General features: G+C 38.9%; 1 protein-coding gene across 3 annotated transcripts in view; it reads right to left on the bottom strand.

The window, feature by feature from the left end:
• The window catches only part of LOC111139493 (zinc finger protein 404), a 169477-nt gene that overhangs the window by 10302 nt on the left and 134059 nt on the right, over nucleotides 1–25116 (bottom strand). The window contains exons 1-2 of one of the 3 annotated variants that reach the window (XM_022491770.1): nucleotides 12545–12580; nucleotides 2003–2078 (exon numbers count right to left, since the gene is read on the bottom strand). In XM_022491770.1, coding sequence (XP_022347478.1) covers nucleotides 2003–2011 — 9 coding nt within the window. In that variant the 5' untranslated portion in view covers nucleotides 2012–2078; nucleotides 12545–12580. Of the gene's footprint in view, nucleotides 1–2002; nucleotides 2079–3274; nucleotides 3284–12544; nucleotides 12581–20819; nucleotides 20827–25116 lie in introns of those variants that run through there. The other 2 variants (XM_022491767.1, XM_022491771.1) reach the window with 2 other exon arrangements.

Below are 25116 nucleotides of genomic sequence, written 5' to 3'. Positions count from 1 at the left end.
CTGAATGAAATAAGATTAAAAAAAACACATGATGTATGATTCCATTTATATAAAATTGTAGAACATGCAAATCAACCTATAGTGGCAGAAAGCAGAACAGCAGTTGCCTGGGCATGAAGGACAAGTTTGGGGGCAGGTAGGAAGGGGCAATTACAAAGGGGCATGAGAAAAATTTTGGAATGATGGATATGTTCATTATCTTGGCTATGGTAATAGTTTCACAGATATATATAAGTCAAAATTTATTAACTTCTACACCTTAAATATAAGCAATTTATTGTCAATTATATTTCAACAAATCTGCTTTAAAAAGACAAGATACAGCAGCAGCAGCAATGGCCACAGTCGCCAAACTATGGAAAGAACCAAGATGTCCTTCAACAGATGAATGTATAAGGAAGATGTGGTCCATATACACTATGGAGTATTATGCCTCCATCAGAAAGGATGAATACCCAACTTTTGTAGCAACATGGACAGGACTGGAAGAGATTATGCTGAGTGAAATAAGTCAAGCAGAGAGAGTCAATTATCATATGGTTTCACTTATTTGTGGAGCATAATAAATAACATGGAGGACATGGGGAGATGGAGAGGAGAAGGGAGTTGAGGGAAATTGGAAGGGGAGGTGAACCATGAGAGACTATGGACTCTGAAAAACAACCTGAGGGTCTTGAAGGGGGGGGGGGGGGGGGGGTGGGGGGAACAAGGTGGTGGGTATTAGGGAGGGCACGTATTGCATGGAGCACTTGGTGTGGTGCAAATACAATGAATACTGTTACGCTGAAAAGAAATTAAAAAAAATACAGTGTACATCAAAATAACCATGTGTATTGAAAGAATTGAGCTACCAAAAAAAAAGAGACAAGATACATACACTTAATTATATGTCAGTTACACTTCAAAAAGTTGATAAAGTGTCTATCTTAGGAAATGGAGTTTGTGTGAAATTAAGAAATTTTATCAAGATAATATATGTCAGATAATGCCTCATAAGCACTTCCTTTATTCTCGCAAGTTAATGTTCTCATTTACTCCTTCTTACAGACATTAAATTTAATCTTCCTTAAAGTATTAAGGTAATTAATAATATTAAAATAATATTAAATTTTTAAGTATTATACTATTATGATATTTAGGTTGGACACAAATCCTAACCTCTTCCCCACTGTTCAGTATCATCTACCACTTGTAGTTCTAGATGATCTTCCTTTCTACAATCCCTTACTGAACTCCTGTTCCTAGTTGGAACACACTAATGTAGGATGATCAGAACAACACTGATTTACTCAAGACCAGCAATTTCTCTTTCAATACAAAATTCTCAGTGATTTCCGTAGCCAGAGCCCTGATGTCTATCTGTCCGTCTGTCTGTGTCAGCGGCACCAATACCATTTCTACCCAAACCTAAAAGCTTTTCAAAGCTGAGTTCTCATCTCACACCTGAGTCTGAAACCATTCATAACCCAATTTTCCCTTATCTTCCTGGAAAACTGAGGAGAAAGTTTTCTCTCCTGTGGTCAAATAGGGCCTTATTTTATTTTATTTTTCATGGGGGAAGCAGAAGTAGAGGGAGAGAGAGAGAATCCATGCTGGGCGTGGAGCTCAACATGGGGCTTGATGTCATGATCCTGAGATCATGACCTGAACTGAAATCAAGAGTTGGATGTTAACCAACTGAGCCACACAGGTGCCCCAGGACCATTATTTCTATATCATAAAACCACAAACCTGACAAGGGAAACTCAAATATTTCCTTCAAGGTACTTCACTCTTGCACTGCTCCAACAGTGCTCTTGAGAAAAGACTGAACATATAGAAGATGAATAATTGAAAATCAGAAAAAAGGGAGCAGAGGAGGACCATCCTCTGTAAGGGGAGAAACCATGAAATAGAGTCAGAGATACAGCCTTCCTAGGTAAGGGGTATGGGGATAAAGAATGAAAGTTTTATATGAGTTAAACATCATAGTATTTCAGGAGGGAGACAGGCATCCACTTACCTGCGCCATGGTTTTCAAACTGATGATCTTCCTCAGGTTTCCTCTATTAGAGAATATAATTGCAGAGAAGCCAGAGCTGGGAGAGGAAAAATAGGCCTTGAGATCTGTTTATCTTAGAACTCCAACAATTATTTAAGGTCATATAGCCTTTCTTTTTTCCTCTTTTTTTTTAAAAATTTTATTTATTTATTTGAGAGAGAGATCATAAGTACGCAGAGAAGCAGGCAGACAGAGAGGGGGAAACAGGCTCCCTGCTGAGCAGAGAGTCTGACGCAGGGCTCGATCCCAGGACCCTGAGATCATGACCTGAGCCAAAGGCAGAGGCTTAACCCACTGAGCCACCCAGTTGCCCCTCTTCTTTCCTCTTTTTTCCTGCTTTCCACTGTCCTTGCCCACTCTCCACCCTCCCAAACACATGAACACGTGTCAGGGGATATGAGAAGTTCAGACAAAGCCAAGCCCTTCCCTGTACCTACAGATACAAAGCACACAAGAGTGGATAAAGAACAGAGACATTCTTGCACCAAAGCTAGATCCAGACACCCACACTGCCTAATTTCTCATACTTATCAGGCCAACTGAACCCAGCCTAGGTTGTTCAGTGATACCAAGTAGCTTCTCATCCAGGCCTATCTTCCACAGTAAAGAGCATGCCACACAACACAAACTTCAACAACCTTCATGTCTTTGGGATGGACCGGGACATGAACTCTTTTGCACCAGGTAAAAGAAAGCAGTAGAGATGAACATGGAAATCTTGACCACTGTAAAAATGCCTTCCCATCTGAAGCCTTTCCCCTAAGCCAGAACTATGACTCTCAAGATCCTCTGCGATAACCAACCTGGATTTCCCTATCAGGATCTACTTTGCTGGCATGAGTCATTGCCTGTGCCCCCAGCAACCAACCCACCAGTACCCACTAGAGAGAAGTGAACTCATGCTTAACACATAGATTTTTGCAAGCTTCTTTGTGATGGGTAGTCTATACATATTGACATTTAATTCCACAATGTATTTATTATCTCAATTCAACAGATGAAAAAATGAAAGTTCAAAGAATTAAAGAAATTTCCTTGTATCACAAACAATAAGTAGAAGTGATGTGTTTTGAATCACATTCCTATAGTTATAAGGCCAACTTATTTTTCCAACCATTGCCTTTTAAACCTAGATTTTTTGTTCTCTTGTGTGAAACCTTAGAACAGATAATTAAGATATTACCTAACAAGGGACGCCTGGGTGGCTCAGTTGGTTGAGCAGCTGCCTTCAGCCCAGGTCATGATCCCAGCGTCCTGGGATCGAGTCCCACATCAGACTCCTTGCTTGGCAGGGAGCCTGCTTCTCCCTTCTGCCTCTGCCTGACATTCTGTCTGCCTGTGCTCGCTCTCTCTCCCTCTCTCGCTCTGACAAATAAATAAATAAAATCTTAAAAAAAAAAGATATTACCTAACAAAAGATTTACTGAAGAGATGTTTCTAAGCAACAAGGTACTCTCACTTATAGGTATTCAATTTTCAGACTTTAAAGGTTGATCATGCACCACACAAAGTAAGGTTATAGGGAAAGGAGCATTGTTATGGTGTCCTGTAGACTTGTGAAAACCTAGAGCAGTTGTGACATGTAAGCAGAATTCTGCATAAGAATTTAAACATGTAAGGTCATATCTGAATCTCCATCCAAAGGAAATAGCCATAAAATGCACCTAGAGATATAGAAAGAAATATGATAGATACTAGTTAAATTTTTTTTTTTAAGCCAGAGAGAAATCTAAAGGTACTAAGTCTAAAGGCACTGAGATGAGTGGCTGATTAAATAAACTATAGTGCACTCATACAATGGAAAATGAAGTAGACTCTGAAGATGATTGTACAGACCATTGGTTCTCAATAGGGGAACATTCAGCAATGTCTGAAGACATATTTGGTTGTCAAAATGTGCATAGAGGTGACATTGTTTCTATTAGATAGAGAACCAGTGATGCTGTAAACATCCCATAATGCACAGGAAAGCTCCCTACAACAAAGAATCATCTGGACAAAAATATCAACAACACGAAGTTTGAAAAACCCTGAAGTAAACTCATTAAAGAAAGATAACATTATCCAGAATCTGTATATTATCCACAATGCCACCATACAATAACAATTACTAAACATGCAAAGAAACAGGAAAGATAATCAAATATCAAAGATACTCTGATAATCAAGAGAAAACATCTCAGTAGAAACAGACCCAGGGATGACCTACATAGTGGAACTAGTAGACAAGGACTTGAAAACATTATGATTATGATGCTAAAAAAAAAAAAAAATAGAGGAAAACATGGGCAAAATGGGTTCAGGTTTTTTTAAAGATTTTATTTATTTATTTGACAGATCACAAGTAGGCAGACAGGCATGCAGAGAGAGAAGGGGAAGTAGGCTCCCCACTGAGCAGAGAGCACAATGTGGGGCTCAATCCCAGGACACTGGGACCATGACCTGAGCTGAAGGCAGAGGCTTTAACCCACTGAGCCACCCAGGCACCCCAAAATAGGTTCAGTTGATAGAGCATGCAACTACTGATCTCAGGGTGGTTAGTTAAAGCCTCATGTTGGGTACAGAGATTACTTAGAAAAGGTGGGGGGCACCTGGCTGGCTCAGAACGCAAAATGAAGCATATCAATAGATTTTAGAATCTTAAAGATTCATATGAACACTTTATAATTATAAAAATATAATACCAAAAGTTAAGAATGCATTGCATAGGGGTGCCTGGGTGGCTCAGTGGATTAAAGCCTCTGCCTTTGGCTAAGGTCATGATCCCAGGGTCCTGGGATTGAAGCCCCACATCGGGCTCTCTGCTCAGCAGGAAGCCTGCCTCCCCCACCCCCTGCCTGCCTCTCTGCCTATTTGTGATCCCTCTCTGTCAAATAAATAAATAAAATCTTAAAAAAAAAGAATACACTGGGTGGTCAATGTAAAGTCAAATTAACAATAATCTTACAAAGACACAAAAAAGGAAAGAACAAAAGAAATACAGGAGACAGTCAAACCATGAAACTGAACACCTAAAAAATAGGACAGAAAATTTATTTGAAGAAATAATGGACAAAAACATCACAAATCTCATGAAATGTTGTGATACATAAAATAAAAAACTCATCAAACCTAACCAGATAAAAGAAGGAAATCCATACCCAGGCACAGCATTGCCAAACTGTTGAAAAACAAAGTTTACAAATACATCATAATAGTATGTAGTTTAAAAAAAGGATATCAGTTATAAGAAAACAACAATAAGAAAAAGAGTTCGGGCTCCTGGATGGCTCAGTTGGTTCAGCAACTGCCTTTGGCTCAGGTTGTGATCCCAGAGTCCCAGAGTCTAGTCCCGCATGGGGCTCCCTGCTCCACAGGGAGTCTGCTTCTCCCTCTGACCCTCTCCCATCTCATGCTCTCTCTCACCATCTCTCAAATAAATAATAAAATATTTTTTTAAAAAAAGAAAAAGAGTTCATTTCTCAATAGAAATTGTAGTGGCCTGAAGAATGGAATTATATCTTCAAAGTACTGAGAGAAAAAAATGACAACTGTTAATTTTATACCTGGAGAAAATATCTTTCATAAATGAAAGTGAATGAAAGATATTTTCTAACAAAAGCTTAGAGAATTTCTTACTAACAGATATTCAATACAAGAAATATTAAAGGACAGCAGTCAGGCTAAAGGCAAATAATTCCAGGTGAAAGCACGGATGTGCAAAAAGCTATGATATAGAAAATATATGACTAATATGACTAAACAAATGCTGTTTAAAGCAACAAAAACAACAATGCTTGTGTGGCTTGTAATATAGGAAGAAGAAAAGACAATACTAGCATAAATGGAGTTAAACTATTAAGAAGTTTTACATTATTTGATATGTAGTAAAAGACCTAATTTAAGGGAGACTGTCTTAAAGATGCATTCTATAATAGCTCAGTTAACTACTAAAAGAATTACACAAAAAATGTACAACCAGAAAAACCTAATAGAAGAGATAAAATGAAATAATAAAAACACCTGATTAATACAAAAGGAGACAGGAAAAGAGAAATAAAGAAAATAAAGGACAAACAGACTATATTGCAAGATGACAGATTTAAACCAACTGTATTAGTAATTGTAGTAAAATGTAGATGTACTAAACATTGCAGTTAAAATCTAAGATTGTCAGATTAAATTCAAAAGAAAAACAGAATCAATTATGCTGCTTATAAGAAACATACTTTAAACACAAAGACAAATATATTAGACAGTAACAAGAAAAATGCTAGTATGAGTATATTAGTAACAGATACAATAGGCTTTAATGCAAGATGTATTAAAAGTAATAGAGACATGTCATACAATTCAAGAAGAATATAACAGTAATCCTACATTTCTTATGTATCTAATAACATAGCTTTAAAATATACAAAGCAAAAGTCAACAGAATTAAAGGACAGACAAAGTTATAACTGGATTTTGAGAGTTTAATACCTTCCATTGGTAACCAATAACAGGAAGAGAAAAAAAAATCACCAGGGCCCTACAAGTTCAACAGGATTAATCAAATTGACCTAATTGAACATTATACTCCCAAACTACAGATTATACATTGTTTTCAAATGCTCACAATATATTTATCAGAATGTTCTGGGCCAGGGGCGCCTGGGTGGCTCAGTGGGTTAAAGCCTCTGCCTTCGGCTCGGGTCGTGATCCCAGGGTCCTGGGATCGCGCCCCGCATCGGGCTCTCTGCTCCGCGGAGGGCTTGCTTCCTCCTCTCTCTCTCTGCCTGCCTCCCTGCCTACTTGTGATCTCTCTCTCTGTCAAATGAATAGATAAAATCTTAAAAAAAAAAAAAAGAATGTTCTGGGCTGTAAAACAAGCATCTATAAATTTCAGATGATTAATATAAAAAATGCATATATTCTGAAGCCCTCAGAATTAACTTAGAACTTAAAAACAGGTATTTCTGAAATGTTTCCAAATATAAAAAGTTCACTTCTACACAAGTATAGGTCAAAAACCAAATCATAATATGGAAACCAGAAAATATTATGAGTTGAATGATCATGAAAGTACGACACAATAAATCTTCTGCGATGCAATCAAACTGATGCTTACAAAGACATTTTTAGCTTTAAATTTTTTTTTTTTTTGCTTTTTGTAAGTGCTGCAGATAAATGCCATTCATTGTTTCATCTCCATCATAGTTGTTAGGTGTTATATTGACATAGCAAATAAACTAGTAATGAAATTATGATAAGAAATCCTTTGTCAAATTATGTCAATACCCATCACCCAGTCACTGAACAATACAACAAAAACTTATGATGTACTATCTTTTGGCTAACTGAACATAATGAAAAAATAAATAAAAATAAGTAAATTAGTTAAAAATTATGTCAATGCTAAATAAATTTGGAATTTATTTTCTCCCAGTAGATAGCATGAGTGTAGTAAATGTCTTCTTATTTTCTTCTTTCTTTTAAATATTCTTTGACCTACTTCATCCAAACATAAATGTATGTATTATCAAAGTAGTAAGGTTAAAAATCAATGATCTACCTTTGGATGCTAGAAAAAGAAAAGCAAATTTAGCCTATGGAAAGTAGAGCATACTAAAAGAAACCAGTGACATAAAAACCCCAGATATACAAAAAGAAAAATCAATAAAGCCAAAAACTATTTCACTGAAGAGACAAAATTGATATATCTCTAGCTATACTAGTCAAGGAAATAAATGCCAATATCAGGAATATGAAAGGAGATATCACTACATATATTATAGACATTAAATTGGTAACAGAATCTCACAACTTTATGACAATAAGCTTGAAAAATATAGATGATAGTTTTAAATTCCTTGAAAACACAATTTTACTAAACTGATATGAGAAATGGAAAATCTGAATATTGTTATATTTACAAAAGAAATGAAATATTTATTAAGAAACTCCCCATAAAGTATCACACCCAAAGGCTTCAGTGGCAAATTCTTCCAAACATTTAAAGAATTAAAAATACAAGTTAAACTCAGTATCTTCTAGAAAACAGAAAAAAAATGGACCATGTCATGAGGCATACCATGATATAAAAACCTGACAGGGACGTTAATTACAGGAAAAGAAAAATATAGTACATCTCTCATGAACACAGATGTAAGCATATTAAACCAAATATTAGCAAGGATATTAAACCAAATATTACAGGTGTTATAGAAGGTAAGAGAAATTTAGTCTAGAAATATAGGTCATTTAATTTTCAAAAAATCAATCAACATAACTGTCCAACCTTAAATAAAAAAGAGAAAGACATTCATAGATTTCATTAGATGCAGAAACTCTGATAATATTCAACCACACTTCATGACAAAAATTCTCAGCAAACTAGGAAAAGAAAGAAACTTCTTTAATTTGATAAAGGGGATCTACAGAATAAAACTACATCTATAATTATATGAGAGGTAAAATGTGGATCATTTCCTTCTGAGTTCAGGAACAAGGCAAGGTTGTCCATTCTTACCTCTTCTACTAAATTTTATACTGTAAGACCTATCCACTACCATAAAGAAAAAAATGAAAGGTATGAAGGTTGTAAAAAAGGAAGTAAAACCAATTTTATTTGCAGATTACATGATTTTGTACATTGAAAAAAATTTCAATTTTACAAACTATTAGAATAAATGAATTTATTAGCAAGATTGTTGAATAAAAGGTCAAAGTATCAAACAAATATTTGTATCAAAGCAAAGTTACTGGAAAATGAAATTTTAAAATCCTAACAACTTTTTAAAAATCTAAAAAAGTACACCACTTTGGAATAAATCTAACAAAAGAGGCACAAGACTTTTAGACTAAAAACATCAAAACATTAAGTGACTAAAGAAGAATTAAATAAATGGAAACATAGTCTATGTTCATGAATTGGAAGACTGTTAGTTAAAATCAATTCTCTCTAAATTGATCTATTGATTTGATGCATCCCCAACATTATCAGTGGGGTGTTTTGGGGATATATTTTTTTTAGAAAATTAGAATGAACTTGTTCTATAATTATATGGAAATGAAAAGAACCTCGAAGAGTCAGGGCAATTCTGAAGAACAAAGTTGTCAAAATCACATCAGATATCAAGACATGATATAAAGCTACTGTACTTAAAACAGTGATACTGACACACGACTGACAAATAGACCAATAGAATAGAGAGCACAGAAAGAGACTTGCACATATATAGCCACAGTTTTCACACACAAAAAAATTCTGACTGCAATTTATAGCAGAAAGTATAGCCAGTCTTTTTCAACAAAAGGTAACTGAGCAATTGGGTTTCTGTGTGCAAAAACTGATTTTGACTCTGATCCCACTATGTACACAGATCAAAATCCAAGATGGATCACATACCTAAATTTGAAAACTGAAACAATAAACTTGGAAGAAGAAACGGAAAAATATCTTCATGATCATGGATATGCACAATTTTCCTTTTTTGGGTTTAATTTTTATTTTCACTTATTTTAGACATAGAGAAAAGTTGCAAGAAGAGTGCAGAGAGTTCTTTTTACCCCTCACCGTAATGTTAGCTCTTAAACAGGACAAAAATCAAAGCCAGGAAATTAACATTGGTACAATACTATGGATAGCAGATCTTATTCAAATATCACCAGTTTTTCACATTAATGTCCTTTTCTTTTCCAGGATTCTATGCATGATCCCACATTTCATTTAGCGTTATTTCTCCTTAGTCTCTTCCAAACCCCACAGTCTTCTTATGGTCATATTTTCAACTGCTGCCCTAACGAACTCCCACAAATTCAGCTTAAAACAACACATATTTATCATCTCACAATTTCTGTGGACCCAGAGTCTGCACACAGTTTAGCTGGCTGCTCTCCTTAGGCTGATCTCATAAACTGGAAACAAGGTGTAGGCTGGGCTGTTTTTTCATTCAGAGGTTCAGCTGGGGAAGAAGCCACTTCAGAGTTCATTCAGATTGTTGGCAGAATTCATTTCTTTGCAGCAATGGTACCGAGGGCCCCTTTTGGGTGGCTGTCCACTGGTGGACACCTTCAGGTCCTGGAGGCCACCTGTAGTTTCTGGCAACATGGGCTTCTCCAGCATTGCCACTTACTTCAAGCCCACAAAGAGAGTCTCTAGCTCTAGTCTGCTATGATGGGGTCTTACATGACATAACAGAACCACAACAGTGACATACCATTTCTTTTACCATATAAAATAGCCTTATCACGGAAGTGACATCCCCCTCATCTTCGCCACTTTCTATTGCTTAAAAGCAAGTAACAGGTTCTCCTTACACTCCAGGGTTGGGGGTTATATAGTGGCACAGACACCAGCAGGCAGCAATCAGACGGTCACTATAAAGTCTGTCCTCCACACCTGTCTATCTTCATGCCTTTTTATTTTGGAGGAGTACCATCATCTATTTTTTCAACTATCCTCCCACTTGGATTTTCTAATATTTTTGTAATTGGAATTTGGTTGCACATTTTTGGCAGTACCACAGTGGTGTTGTGTCCTTGCCTTTGCATCAAAAGACAGGGCTCATGACAGCAATGTCTTACTACTGGTGATGTTAACCTTGATGGGTTGATTCAACTTCTTTCTGCGGGGTTTCTCTACTGTAAACTTACTACCTTTCCCTTTGTAGTTAATAAGTGTCTTGGGTAGTGGGATATATTTTAACACTATGCAAATCCTTTTCCTCATCAGATTTTCACCCACTAATTTTAGCATGTATCAGTCGATTGCATCTGAAAGAACTATTACTGTGGTGTTTGCCTAAATGGTCACTTTCTGTGTTCCTTTGTCCTTCTACCTTTAATAACTGGAATTCTACCATAAGGAAGAGCTATCCCTCCTTCCCCAGGAAAAGATGTTTTAAACAGAATATGCAATACCACAAAAGAAAAAGATTGGTAAATAGCTCCATTAAAATTAAGAACTTTTCTTCATTATATCATTAAGAAAGTAAGAAGCAATAGGCTAATGAAAGATATTCTTTGTCTCTTTCTCTCTATCTTTTTTTTAAAGATTTTATTTATTTATTTGACAGAGAGATCACAAGCAGGCAGAGAGGCAGGCAGAGAGAGAGGAGGAAGCAGGCTCCCCGCTGAGCAGAGAGCCCGATGAGGGGCTCAATCCCAGGACTCTGAGATCATGACCTGAGCCGAAGGCAGCGGCTTAACCCACTGAGCCACCCAGGCGCCCCTGTCTCTTTCTCTCTTTACACACACAGACACAGACACACACAGAGGCATACAAATATATTTATAAACACTCACAAAGGACTTGTATTCAAAATATACATAAAATTCCTAAAAATCAATATGAAGATGACAAAAAACAGACTAAAAATGGATAAAAGACTTGAATAGACACTTCATAAGGGTATATGAAATGGGCAGTATCATATGAAAAGATGCTTATTTTATCTATCAGAAAAATGTTAATTAAAATCTAAATGAAATACTACTACATACACATCAGAATGACTAAAATTAAAATGATTAACAATAGCAAGGGATGGCCAGGTTGAGAAGTAACTATATCTTGGGGTGGAGTGCAAATTAAGTCAACCACTTCCACCCCTAAGTATATATCCAGGAAAAACATGAACATATATGCCCACAAAAAAACTTGTACAAGAGTGTTCATAGAAGGTTTATTCATAATAGTCAAACACAGGGAACAACCCCATCATGAGAATGAATAAACAAAGTGTGGTATGGTCACACAAGGAAGTTTTCATAATGTCGTCATATTCTGGCAGGGCTGCTAGACACAGAGTGATGTCTCTTCCTATGAACTCCCAAAGCAGGTCACCCGGATTTCTCTAGTGACATCTCAGATCTTCTATCTTACTTATTCCTATTCTGATTTCACTTCCTTCGGGGATAACAAGTCATTTGAGAAGAGCAACTATGTCTTTTGTCACTGTATGCCAGTGAGGTCAAGCATACGGATATATTGTAAATATCTGGTATCTGTTTTAAATTTCAAAACTAGAAATGTATCCTTAGGGAATGACTGTAAAAGGACATAAAGATCTATGCATAATGATGTTCGTTATAGAATAATTTAGTTGGTAGTCAAAAATTAGAAACAGGGACGCCTGGGTGGCTCAGTTGGTTAAGCAGCTGCCTTCGGCTCAGGTCATGATCCCAGTGTCCTGGGATCGAGTCCCACATCGGGCTCCTTGCTCGTCAGGGAGCCTGCTTCTCCCTCTGCCTCTGCCTGCCATTCTGTCTGCCTGTGCTCGCTCTCTCTCTGACAAATAAATAAATAAAATCTTTAAAAAAAAAAATTAGAAACATACTAGCTAACAGGAGGCAACAGGTTAAATAAATTATGGAGAAAAGAGCTAGGGGGCCCTGAGAAGGGTGATCTATCTGCATGGCCTCACAATTGACAAATATGTCACTATTAGGCAGGACATTTCAGCAGAAGGAAAAAAAAGAGGGTCCCATATCTTCAAAATCCAAGTGTATTTAATGAATAATGAGGAAACACAAACTCACCTGAACTTTAAGATGTGTAACAAAAATTCTTTTTTCTCTCTGTATCCTTTTTTTTTAAAGAGACGGGCAGCACTGAGAAAAGAGAAGGCAATCATGAAACATCAGGATTTTCTTGGATAGCACAGTAACCTAGAAAACATCCTCCATGACCACACCCTCTCAACCAGAATAGGAGTAGAGAGAATACTGGAATAATGTTGTCCTTCCCAGTATGTGAGAGGCCAGGGTCACTGATGTCCAGGGAGAAATCGGTCCCTAATTCACAGTAGGTTCTAGGGGCCAGAGTTCTGTAAATTCTGTGGTTATGAAACATGTAGCTGACCTTTAGGAGTTTCCAAGGGGGAACCTTCCAGGAGGGAATCCTACTCCTGGGACCTCATCAGGTCTTCCCAGAAGCCTGCCTTGGGTCCGACTGCAGCTTCAACATATCTCAAGATCAAGTCTGTGTCATCTTGCTATGATTCTCCGTTCTTCCATTGTAAGGCTCAGAATCTGACTTCCCTCTTTTATCCGCGACAGGCCCCAAGGGGCTATGAGGGGACGGGGCGGAGGATCCGCGGAGCCTAGAGCCAGGAGTTCCAATGACAACCCACACGGCCACACAGCCGCTCACCCATAAGCCACGAAGTTAAATAAACACAATCAAGTATCTGACCTACAAGCGCAAACGCCGCCATGGAGACACGCTGTCACAGTGTCACACACACATACAGACACACACGTTTCTCCTAGGCACACAAACCTCTGCTGCTCACGCAGACACAAGCCTGAGACTCCGGGCTCCACACGCCCTGTCAGTTCCCAGATTGTTCTCGCCTGGAGAGCCTCTCACCCCCTCCAAGGATCCCTGTCCGGCTCTGGTCAGAAACTGTGGATGCCTCCGCTGATTTTTATCTATGGATAGGTCCTACTCACCACGTAGGGACCACAGCTGTTCGGACACCGGAAAAGGACCCAGGGGTGGAGGGGGAATGAGATCCCAGTGGCTTCTGGGAAATGCAGTCCTTCTGGCTGGGAGCCTGAGCTTCGGGCGCCTGTGCTCCGAGTGCGCAGGCGCTGGTGCGTATGGCGGCGCGCGGCGGAGATGAGCGGACCTGTGGAGGACCGTAGTCTTAGGTGCTACTGCACGGGTGAGGGTGGCGAGTGGAATGTGAGTCCAGGCTGTAGAAAACGGAGCAAGGGCAGAGGACTCCAGAGCTTCGACCCTGCGTACGGGAAGTGGAGGTAGCGGGCTCCTGAGTACGGTGCTTCCGCGGGAGAGAGCTCTGTGAGGGGACCAGAACTTCTTGTCTTTCGCACCCGGGGTAGACCAGCGCCTGGAGTAGAGCCAGAAGCACAGCCCGTGTCAGGTATGCATTTGCTTTATTTTTAAAAATATTTTATTTATTGAAGAGTGAGAGCGCGAGCATGAGCCAGAGCAGAGGCAGAGGGCGAGAGAGAAGCCGACTCCCGGCTAAGCAGGGACCCCCAAGCGGGGCCGAATCCCACAAGACCTGAGCTGAAGGCAGGCGCTTAACCCACTAAAACACCCAGGCGCCCCTATGCATTTGTTTGAAAGAAACAATGACTCGGCAGGGGGCACGTGTGTTTGGGTTTTCATTCTCTGTGACACTGAGAAACCCCTCGTGTGTCTGTATCTGTGTGTGTGTGTGTGTAGTTGTGTTTCTGGTTGTAATTTGTTTCAGAGTTTGTTCTGTGGGTGTGATAGTGGCTTGTATTTCAGATTTTGAGGTTATAGAAAATTTATTAAGCCCTGTTCCGCCTAACACCTACATCCCCACCCCGAAATTCTTCATGCCAAGTAAGTTCTTTCCATTAAGGATGAGTCTGGGTGACTTTTGTCCAAGACACATCCTAGGAGGGCTGGCTCGTTCATGAGACACAGTGGCAAAATGCCCACTTTTTGGAGACACACAAAAAGTCTTGTGCTTATTTATTTATTTAAGTCTTTAAAGTCAAAATTAAAAATAAATTTTAGGTCAAAGCAAATGTTTGTCAAAGAAACATAACATTATTATTATTACTATACCTGAACAATCATAAAGTATAATTTTTATTCTCTTTTTTTTTATGGAAGAGAGGGCTCATGAAAGTCATAATGCAGCCTGACATCTTAGCCAAACCAAACCAGATTTCTATCCATCCTAATACCTCTTCTGGCTCCCCACTGGGACTTGGGAATACAGCACCAGACCCTCCGAATTTAGGTGCAACTGCCTGTGAACTCTGAGCTTCTCTCATGAGGGCCTCCATGGCCCCAGTATGGAGTGCAACATTTCCTTCCACAGTTGTCTGAGTACCTCGAAAGTGAAGTTTGAACATGTGCTTCATTCTCCTCTAAATTTTTTTCTTTCCCAGACTCTTTGGGAATAGGCAATAAAAAGTTTGGGTGCTTCTGTGACTGTGTATAGAATTATATAATAGGATGCATTTTTGGAGGCTTATGAGATTGTGTGTTTTTATGTGTATGACTTAAAATTTATGTGATATTTTTGAAAGATATGCTTTTCTTTTTTAAAGATTTTGTTAATTTATTTGACAGAGAAAGAGATCGCAAGTAGGCAGAGAGGCAGGCAAAGAGAGAGAGAGATGGGGAAGCAGGCTCCCTGCTGAGCAGAGAGCCCGTTGCGGGGCTCAATCCCAGGACCCTGAGATCATGACCTGAGCCGAAGGCAGAGGCTTAACCCACTGAGCCACCCAGGTGCCCCAAGATATGCTTTTCTTATGTGTGCTTTCTGTAGATACTGTGAAGGTGAATCCCTGTGTGAACAGACTTGTGTGAGAAGCTGCATGACTGAGCTGCATATGTGTGATTTTAATTATATGAGTATAAAACCCTGAGTAATTAAGACTCTGTGTATTTGTGGGTGACCGTAAACCTTCTTGCTCTTCTCAACAATGAAATAAAGAGAGGAATGTTACACCTTTTTGGAGCAATAACTTCAAAATTTGGGTAAAAGAGGATTTGTAACTTACCTGTCCAATCATTTGGATATTTTACGTTCAGATAGATATTTTCAAGGGAAAGAATACAAATCAGCCTATCTTTCACAAACGTAGGAATTCATAGTCTTATGCTCTGTATGCAAAGGGTTCCAGTTTTTGTGTCTCTCTTCTATCCCAGAGGTAAGCTTCCATTCTCCTGGCTGTGAAGGAATTTTTATAGGTAAGTTTGAAAAGCCCTGGACTAAAGACATAATTTACACATAGAGAGGCAGTTTGGCTTAGAGCAGATAACTAGGAGTAAGACTAGGAAGTCAGGCCCTGAATTCTGTGTCAAGCATCATTGTTATTTCTATTTTTTGAAGAGAAAACTGATTCAGAGAAGACGACCTGTGTAAGACCATTCAATTTGTTAACAGAGAATTACTTGCCATACTTCAAATTATAGGTAATTAATACATTGTTACCAGTAATCCAGTGAAATGCAAAATTAGAGTTTTAGTTCCTATGTAAGGCCTTATCACAATTAAAGTATGGTAACTTCGAATGGCAAAGTAGTCATTGTCAGTGATAATAATTTTATTTTGGTGTTCTCATTTTTACATTGATTTTTAAAGTTATATATTCTTCCATTTTTAATAAAATACTAAATACTTCATTATGCATTTCCTGTAGACTGTAGTTCCTGTAACGCCTGTAACTGTCCATTGTGATTTGCTTCTCTCAGACCCAATAAGTCGTAATCACCCATTGGAGATGAAAGTGGTACATCTGGAATCAAGCATTATCAGGACCAGAGTGCATAAGAAGTTCATATGAATATATAACCCAGGCTCCATTTCATTCACCAGGGTTGCATCAGTACCTCTCCCGTAGCTCATATATGTATATATGGTCTCATGGGGGATCATTTATGACCAGCTGATAGAGGAGGAAATGTCCTGAGTTTGATTCACATATGCATCCATTCAGTATACAAGCCAGAAATGGATGGACAGTGCACTATAGCCCCATTCAGGAGTGGCCCTGAAAATTCTTCCAGTGGAGTAAGAATTTTATCAGCATATCTGGTACTCTACTTTGAGTGAAAGGAAAAGTGACCTAAAGTTAGAATTGATATGGCCACATGTGCAGTGGTGTATGGATTGATATACAAGATATACGGATTGATATATAAGATATCTGAGAACAACAAGACTGGAAGATCAGGGGAAAGGAGGTCTGGGGCGGAGGAATGTGGAGATACATGGTAGTAGGCATGAAGTATATCTAAGCAACTTTGTATTTTACATTAATACCCACAGAGAACATGTACTGTGAATGAAACAGTACATCAGGTAGACAAAATGATGTGCTCAGTTAATATCATCCAGTCTTTGTCATTATTTTCCTAATTGTGGCACAATGGTGGCAGGGATAGAAGTTACCTATGGGCCAAACAGCATGGGCTTTCATTTACCAAAGATGATGTAGCTATTAGTGCCACAAAATATTCAGCTTGTTAGCAAAAGAGACAAATTCAGAGTCCCAGTTATGGCACAGTCCCTCAAGGAGACCAACCAACCTTTTGATGGCAAGGCAGAACTTCTTCCACCCTGGACAGGAATTAACACATATTTTGATTATGGATTTACCTTTCCTGCCCACAGGGCTTCAGCTAGTACTAGCATACAAGGCTTACAGAGCTTTTGACCATTGTCATGGATCCCAATAACATTCCATCCAACCAGGAATCTACTTTGCTGCAAAGGAGGTGGCAGGAGTTAGCCCAGGACCATGGTTCCATTGTATTACATATTGTAACAACAGAAAGCTGCCAACTTGATAAAGCACCAGAAGGCCTTTTGAGGACACAGCTAAAATGCCAGGTTGGAAGATACGCTTTCCTTCAGGATACAGTATATCGTTGGAATAAAAATTTAGTGAAAAATACAAATTTATAGATTCAAGAAGTTCAGTGAACTCTAAGAAAGATAAATAACAGAGCAAACTACAGGGAGACACAACATAATAAAACTGCCTTAAAGCAAATATAAAGAGAATTGTGAAAGAAGCTATATAAATAGGACACATTTATGTAAATAAGGGGGAAATGATACAAATGATTGCTGACTTGTCATTAAAAAATTGAAAGACTGGGGCGCCTGGGTGGCTCAGTGGGTTAAGCCTGTACCTTCAGCTCAGGTCATGATCTCAGGGTCCTGGGATCGAGCCCCACATCGGGCTTTCTGCACAGCGGGGAGCCTGCTTCCCCCTCTCTCTCTGCCTGCTTCTCTGCCTACTTGTGATCTCTCTCTCTCTCTCTCTCTCTGTTGAATAAATCAATAAAATCTTAAAAAAAAAATTGAAAGACTGAAGACAATGGTAACATAATTAAAGGGCCAAAAGAAAAATAAGAAAGAATACCCCCAAATTATTCATCCAGTAAAAATACCCTTCAACAATAAAAGCAAAATGAAGATACTTCTAGATTTAAAAAAAAAAAGTTAAAAAAGTTAAGAGAATTTATCATCAGAAGACCTTAACTATAAGGAATGCTAAAGGAATTTCTGCAGACTGGAGGGAAGATATCAAATGAAAACATAGATTGTCCTGATGAGCACTGGGTATTATATGCAACTAATGAATCATTGAGCACTACGTCAGAAACTAATGATGTCCTATATGCTGGCTAACTGACCATAAAAGAAACAGTTAGGAAGAAAAGTGTGCACAAAATAGTAAATATGTGAGCTACCTTTTTCTTTTTCAGTGTCTTTAAAACACATGACTGTTCAAATAAAACTGTAATGTTTTGTTGTGTGATTTAAAGTATAATGTGCCCGGCTAGCTCAGTCTGTAGAGCATGGGACTCTTAAAGTATATATGGGGCACCTGGATGGCTCAGTCATTAAGTGTCTGCCTTTGGCTCAGGTCATGATTCCAGGGTCCTGGGATCCAGCCCCACATCGGGCTCCCTGCTCAGTGGGAAGCCTGCTTCTCCCTCTCCCACTCCCCCTGCTTGTGTTCCCTCTCTTGCTGTGTCTCTCTCTGTCAAATAAATGAATAAAATATTTTGTAAAAAGTGTATATAAATGTAACATGTAATAAGTTCAATACAAAGAATTAAAGTAAATGGAACATTACAGGCACAGCTAGATGGACTAAGCACACTACAGCCAATCTACCCCTTGGATTACAACCAAAAACTCTGTTTAAAATACAAAGAGCAACTACCTGAGGACTTTGAAAAGCAAATAATAGCAGGCAGATTAAGGAGAGAAGTAAAAACTTGAAGATCAATTTGTACGGCATGGTGAATTTCCTTTTATTTACTTATTTATTTTACCTCTTGTATCTCTTGGCTTTGAACTGACAGTTGATGAAACTGGGAAACAGCCTGGGAACAGAGAGGCAAAAATCCTGAGAGAAACTTATCTTCTGACCAGAGCACTAAAAAAGATGGCTCCTGTAACCCTGAGAATATTGGGGGGAATCCCCCTTTTCTCCTGTCCCCTCCACCCTCATTCCTGGTGCCTGCCCAAGGCCAGCACCAGTGATGGAATTGCACTGATGTCAGTGCTTATGAAATCCTTAGTTAAAACACATTTCTTTAGATACAGGAACTGAGAAAAGAGCTTTTGTTTTGTAGAGTGTGGGGAGGAATGGTCATTATATATCTAACTTTATTTCGCCACTGTAACCCAAGAGTGGCCCAGTAGTACAGAAATATGTGATAGGGTGGGAGGTTGAAACTCTTAGAAAATCTCATCTTTTGGGTCAAAGAAACTTGGAAAGGACCTTAGGATCCATAGTGTGAGAGGCAATTCAGAAGAGGACATTGCTAAAGAAGGAGATAATAAAATAAAATAAATTTTTAAAAAAGAAGGAAATACTCTGGTTCTATGGATGAACTGATACAATTTTCAGACTCACACCTATGCTGCACATTCACAGCATACACAGGTGTAGAAAAGACATTGCTCAGAACTCAAGTAATTTCTGGGGTGTTTGGGTGGCTTAGTCAGTTAAGTGTCTGATTTTGGCTCAGGTCATAATCTCAGGGTCCTGGGATGGAGCCCAGCTTCAGGCTCCACATTCAGTAGGGCATCTACTTATCCCTCTCCCATTTGCTTGGTCCCTCTCCCTGCTCATGCTCTCTCTCTCAAATAAATAAAATCTTTTTTTTTTTTTTTAAAGAGAACTCATTAATTTCTGGATGGCTCAATGAATGACAGACCCAAACAATATATCCAAGGTTTTGGAACCAACACATACAGAAAGTGATTAAAATGAATGGCTGGAGAAAGATATTCCATGCAAGTGGAAACCAAAAGAGCAGGGGTAGCTATACTTATATCAGACAAAACAGACTTTAAGCCAAAACAGGAACAAGAGATAAATAAGGTCATTACATAATGAAAAAAGGGTAAATTCTTCAAGAAAATATCACAATCATAGGGGCACCTGGGTGGCTTAGTGGGTTAAAGCCTCTGCCTTGGGCTCAGGTCATGATCACAGGGTCCTGGGATGGAGCCCCGCATCGGGCTCTCTGCTCAGTGGGGGGCCTTCTTCCCCCTTCGCCTCTGCCTGCTTCTCTGCCTACTTGTGATCTCTGTCAAATAAATAAATAAAATCTTTTTTTTAATTTAATTTCTTTTCAGTGTAACCGAATTCATTGTTTATGCACCACATCCAGTGCTCCATGCAATAAAATCTTAAAAAAAAAAGATATCACAGTCATAAATATATACACACCAAACATTGGAGCACCTAACTACATTAGGCAAATACAGATCTGGAGAGAGAAATAGGTAACAATGCAATAATCGTAGGGGATGTCAATACTCCACTTTCAACAATGGATAGATGATCATGACAGAATATCAACAAGAAAATGCTGGATTTGAATCATATTTTAGACCATATGGACTTAGCAGGTATAAATAGAACATTCCATCCAATTGTAGCAGAATACACATTCTTCTCAGGCACACACAGAACATTCTCCAAAGTAGTTCATATAATAGACCACAAAATAAGTCTTGGTAAGATTAATAAAAGTGAAATCATATCAAGTATCTCTTCTGACCACAATAATGTGAAACTAGAAATCAGTAAGAGGTGGAAAGCTGGAAGATCTACAAATACGTGTAAATTAAACTACATACTCTTGAACAACCAATGGGTCAAAGAAGAAATCTAAAGGGAAATCAAAATATATCTTGAAACAAGTGAAAATAGAAACACACCTACCAAAACCTATGGGATGCTACAAAAGCAGTTTAAAAAGGGAAGCTTATACCAACGAACCTCTAGATTAAGAAAGTAAAAAGATCTCACACAACCTAACTTCACATCTGAAGAAACTAGAAAAAGAACAAACAGTGCAAAGTTGAAAAAAGGAGGAGAAAACAAAGAGCATAAATAAGTGAAATAGAGGCCAGAAAAACAATAGAAAATATCAGTGAAACTAAGAGACTTTTTTTGAAAGATAAAATTGACAAATCTTAAGATTTAGAAAAAAATACTGATATAAAGTCAAAAAGGAAAGAGATGTTACAACTGATACCACAGAAATTCTTAGACTCATAAGTAACTAGTATGACCTATCATATGCAAACAAATTAGGTAACCCAAGAAGAAAAGGATAAATTTCTAGAAACATACAAGCTACCAAGACTGAATCAGAAAGAAATAGAAAATCTGAACAAACCAATAACAAGTAAGGGGTGGGGGAAAGGAACCTCCCCCCCTCAAATCCAACACAGCTCAGGACCAGTTGGTTTTACTAGTGAAGTCTACCAAACATTTAATGAAGAAGTAACACTAATCCTTACCAAGCTTCCAAAAATTGAAGAGAGAGGATCACTTCCAAACTCATTTTATAGGGAAGACCAGCACTACTCTGATACCAAAGCCAGAAAGGGACAATACAATCACAGAAAACTACACACAAATGCTATTGATGAATATGGATGCAAAAATTATCAATAAAATATCAACAAACCAAATTCAATAGCACTTCATAAAGATCATACACCATGACTAAGTGGGATTTATCCCTGGGATGCATGGATGGTTCAACATGTACCAATCAATAAATGTGATACACCACTTTAATTGAATGAAAGGTAAAAATCACATGGTCATATGAAAAAAGGATCAAAAAACATTAGAAAAAATATGACATCCTTTCATGATAAAAGCTCTCAACAAATCACATACAGATGAAATATAACTCAACCTAATAGAGGCCATATACACCAAACCCACAGCTACCATACTTAATGAAAGGTTGAAAGCTTATCCTCTAAGATTAGAAATAAAACAATGTACCCACTCTCACCATTCCTATTCAGCATAATGCTGGGACATTCAATCAAGAATGAAATAAAAGACGCTGAATCAGAGAGGAAGAAGTTAATTTGTCTTTGTTTGCAAATGATATGATCGTACATACAGGAAATCCTGACCTCACCAAAAAAATGGTTAGAACTAATCAGTGAATTCAATAAGGTTGTATCGTAGAGAACCATCATATAGAAATCAGTTGGGTTTCTATACACTAAAAATGGGATATCTGAGAAAGAAAGAAAGTAGTTCCATTCGCAATAGCATCAAAAGTAAAAATCCATAGGAATAGGGGCGCCTGGGTGGCTCAGTGGGTTAAGCCGCTGCCTTCGGCTCAGGTCATGATCCCAGGTCCTGGGTTCAAGCCCCACATCGGGCTTTCTGCTCAGCAGGGAGCCTGCTTCCTCCTCTCTCTCTGCCTGCCTCTCTGCCTACTTGTGATTTCTCTCTGTCAAATAAATAAATAAAATCTAAAAAAAAAATCCATAGGAATAAATTTAAACAAGGAGGTAAAAGACTTGTATACTGAAAATTATTACTTTGATGAGAGAAATTGTAGACAGAAATAGATGGAAAGATATCTTGTATATAAGAAGTAGAAGTAGGGGCGCCTGGGTGGCTCAGTGGGTTAAAGCCTCTGCCTTCGGCTCAGGTCATGGTCCCGGGGTCCTGGGATCGAGCCCCGCATCAGGCTCTCTGCTTGGCGGGGAGCCTGCTTCCTCCTCTCTCTCCGCCTGCCTCTCTACCTACTTGTGATCTCTGTCTGTCAAATAAATAAATAAAAATCTTTAAGAAGTAGAAGTAATATTGTTAAAATGTTCCAACTACCCAAAGCCATCTATAGATTCATTGCAAGCCCAGTCAAAATTCCAGTGGCATGTTTCACAGAAATAGAAATAAATAATCCTCAAATTTTATGTTGAAGCACAAAATATGCCTAATAGCCAGAGCAATTAGAAGAAAGAAGAACAAAGCTGGAGGCATCACACTTCCTGATTTCAAACTATTCTACAAAGCTGTGGTAATTAAGACAGCATGACCCTGACATAAAACTAGATACAATGGAATAAAACCGAGAGCCCAGAAATAACCCCTGCATATATAGTAAAATAATATTCAACAAAGGAGTGAAGAGCACTCAATTGGGAGAAGATAGTCTCTTCAAAAAATGATGTTGGGAAAACTGGATAACCACATGCAGAAAAATGAAATTGGACCTCTGTTATGCACTACTCACAAAAATTAACTTAAAATGGATTAAGAACAAGCATGAAACCTGATACCATAAAACTCCTAGGGGAAAACACAGGGAAGAAATTCCTTGACATGGGCAGTATTTGGGGGGGTATGATGCCAAAAGCATAAGAAACAAAAGCAAAAAACAAGTGGGATTACATCAAACTAAAAAGCCTATACATCAGATAAAGAAAAATACCATATGATTTCACTCATGTGTGGAATTTAAGAAAGAAAACAAATGAATATGGTGGGGGGGAGCCAAACCAAGAAACAAACTCTTTTTTTTTAAACTTTATTTATTTGACGGAGATCACAAGTAGACAGAGAGGCAGGCAGGGAGAGTGAGAGAGAGAGAGAGAGAGAAGGGAGGAAGCAGGCTCCCTGCAGAGCAGAGAGCCCAACTCAGGGCGCGATCCCAGGACTCTGGAATCATGACCTGAGCCGAAGGCAGAGGCTTTAACCCACTGAGCTACCCAGGTGCCCCAAGAAACAAACTCTTAACTATATAGAGCAAACTGATGGTTACTAGAGGGGGGGGGTGGGCAGGAGGGATGGGTTAAATAGGTGGTGGGTATTAAGGAGGGCAATTGTGATGAGCACCAGGTGTTGTATGTAAGTGATGAATCATTAAATTCTATACTTGAAACTAATATAGTGAGTTACCTGGAATTTAAATAAAAATGTGGAAAATAATTTTCTAAAAACCTCTGCACAGCAAAAGAAATATATTTTTTAATGAATAGACAACTTATGGAATGGGAGAAAATATTTGGAAACCATGTATCAGGTAAAGAGTCAGGACTCATATAAAGAATGCCTACGGGGGCGCCTGGGTGGCTCAGTGGGTTAAAAGCCTCTGCCTTCAGCTCAGGTCATGATCTCAGGGTCCTGGGATCCAGCCCCGCAATGGGTTCTCTGCTCCGCGGGGAGCCTGCTTCCTCCTCTCTCTGCCTGCCTCTCTGCCTACTTGTGATCTCTGTCAAATAAATAAATAAAATCTTTTAAAAAAAAATGCCTACACCTCAGTAACAACAACAGCAACAAAACCCCAACGAATTCAATTTTTAAAAATGGGCAGAGGAACAAACAGACATTTTTCCGAAGAAGACATCCAAATGGCCAACAGGTACATAAAAAGATGCACAATATTGCTAATTATCAGGGAAATCCAATCCAAAACCAATTTCCTGCCAGTGCAACAACAACAAAAAATTCCTGAAGTGAAGGAAAAGCAGAGAACTTTTCTCTTTCTGTTTTATATACTGCTGGATATTTGCATCTCTTTTAAAAAAATATTTTAAAAATATTATTAGAGTGCGTGAGTGGGTGTAGGGGGAGAGGGAGAGGAAGAGAATCTCAAGCAGGCGCCACACTGAGCTCACGGCCTGATCCCAAGACCCTGAGACCATAACCTGAGTCCTAAGCAAGAATCAGGTGCTCAACCGACTGAGCCGCTCAGGAGTTTCTGGTTGCATCTCCTTTTAAATGGATTCTTGGTCACAGGTGAATCCAGGCTCAGGTAATAAAGAAGGCTTGTTCAGCACAGCGCAGCTCGCCCCTTTTATGATCTCTACTTTTACCCAGCACAATTTTCCTTTTGTTTTTCCTATTTCCAACTACATCAGGTGTGAAAGGGAGCAGTGAGAAAGAAAGGCAAACCCAGTTCCACAACACCGGAGGGTTATTTAGACCACCTAATCATTCAAAAGAGAAATTTAAGGTAGGCGGGAAGCTCAGTCCTACAGAGGATTCTGGGATTTGTAGTCCAGACGCTTTCTGGGATTGGAGCACTTCCGCTCCAGGAAAGCGCAAAACTATTTGCTCCGCTGGAGAAATGAGAGAGCGTAATACAGTGCTCTGCGTGTTCGGAAGCATTTGGCTACCAGAGGGCAAGAATGCGAGGCCCTCTCCTTTCGTGGACTCCGGATTGGATTCCGGCCGTAGGTGTGGGAACCGGCTTTTCCGCCTCACGCGGGGGCGGAACAGCGGCCCGGGTTCCTCTCGGGAATGTTGGGGAATGTAGTCCAGGAGCTCCGCAGAGTCGGAGGTATTTCCGC

Source organism: Enhydra lutris, unplaced genomic scaffold, assembly GCF_002288905.1.
Source record: "Enhydra lutris kenyoni isolate GAN:26980312 unplaced genomic scaffold, ASM228890v2 scaffoldscaffold110, whole genome shotgun sequence".
Lineage (NCBI taxonomy): Eukaryota > Metazoa > Chordata > Mammalia > Carnivora > Mustelidae > Enhydra > Enhydra lutris.
This window is presented reverse-complemented; position numbering and strand designations above follow the sequence as displayed.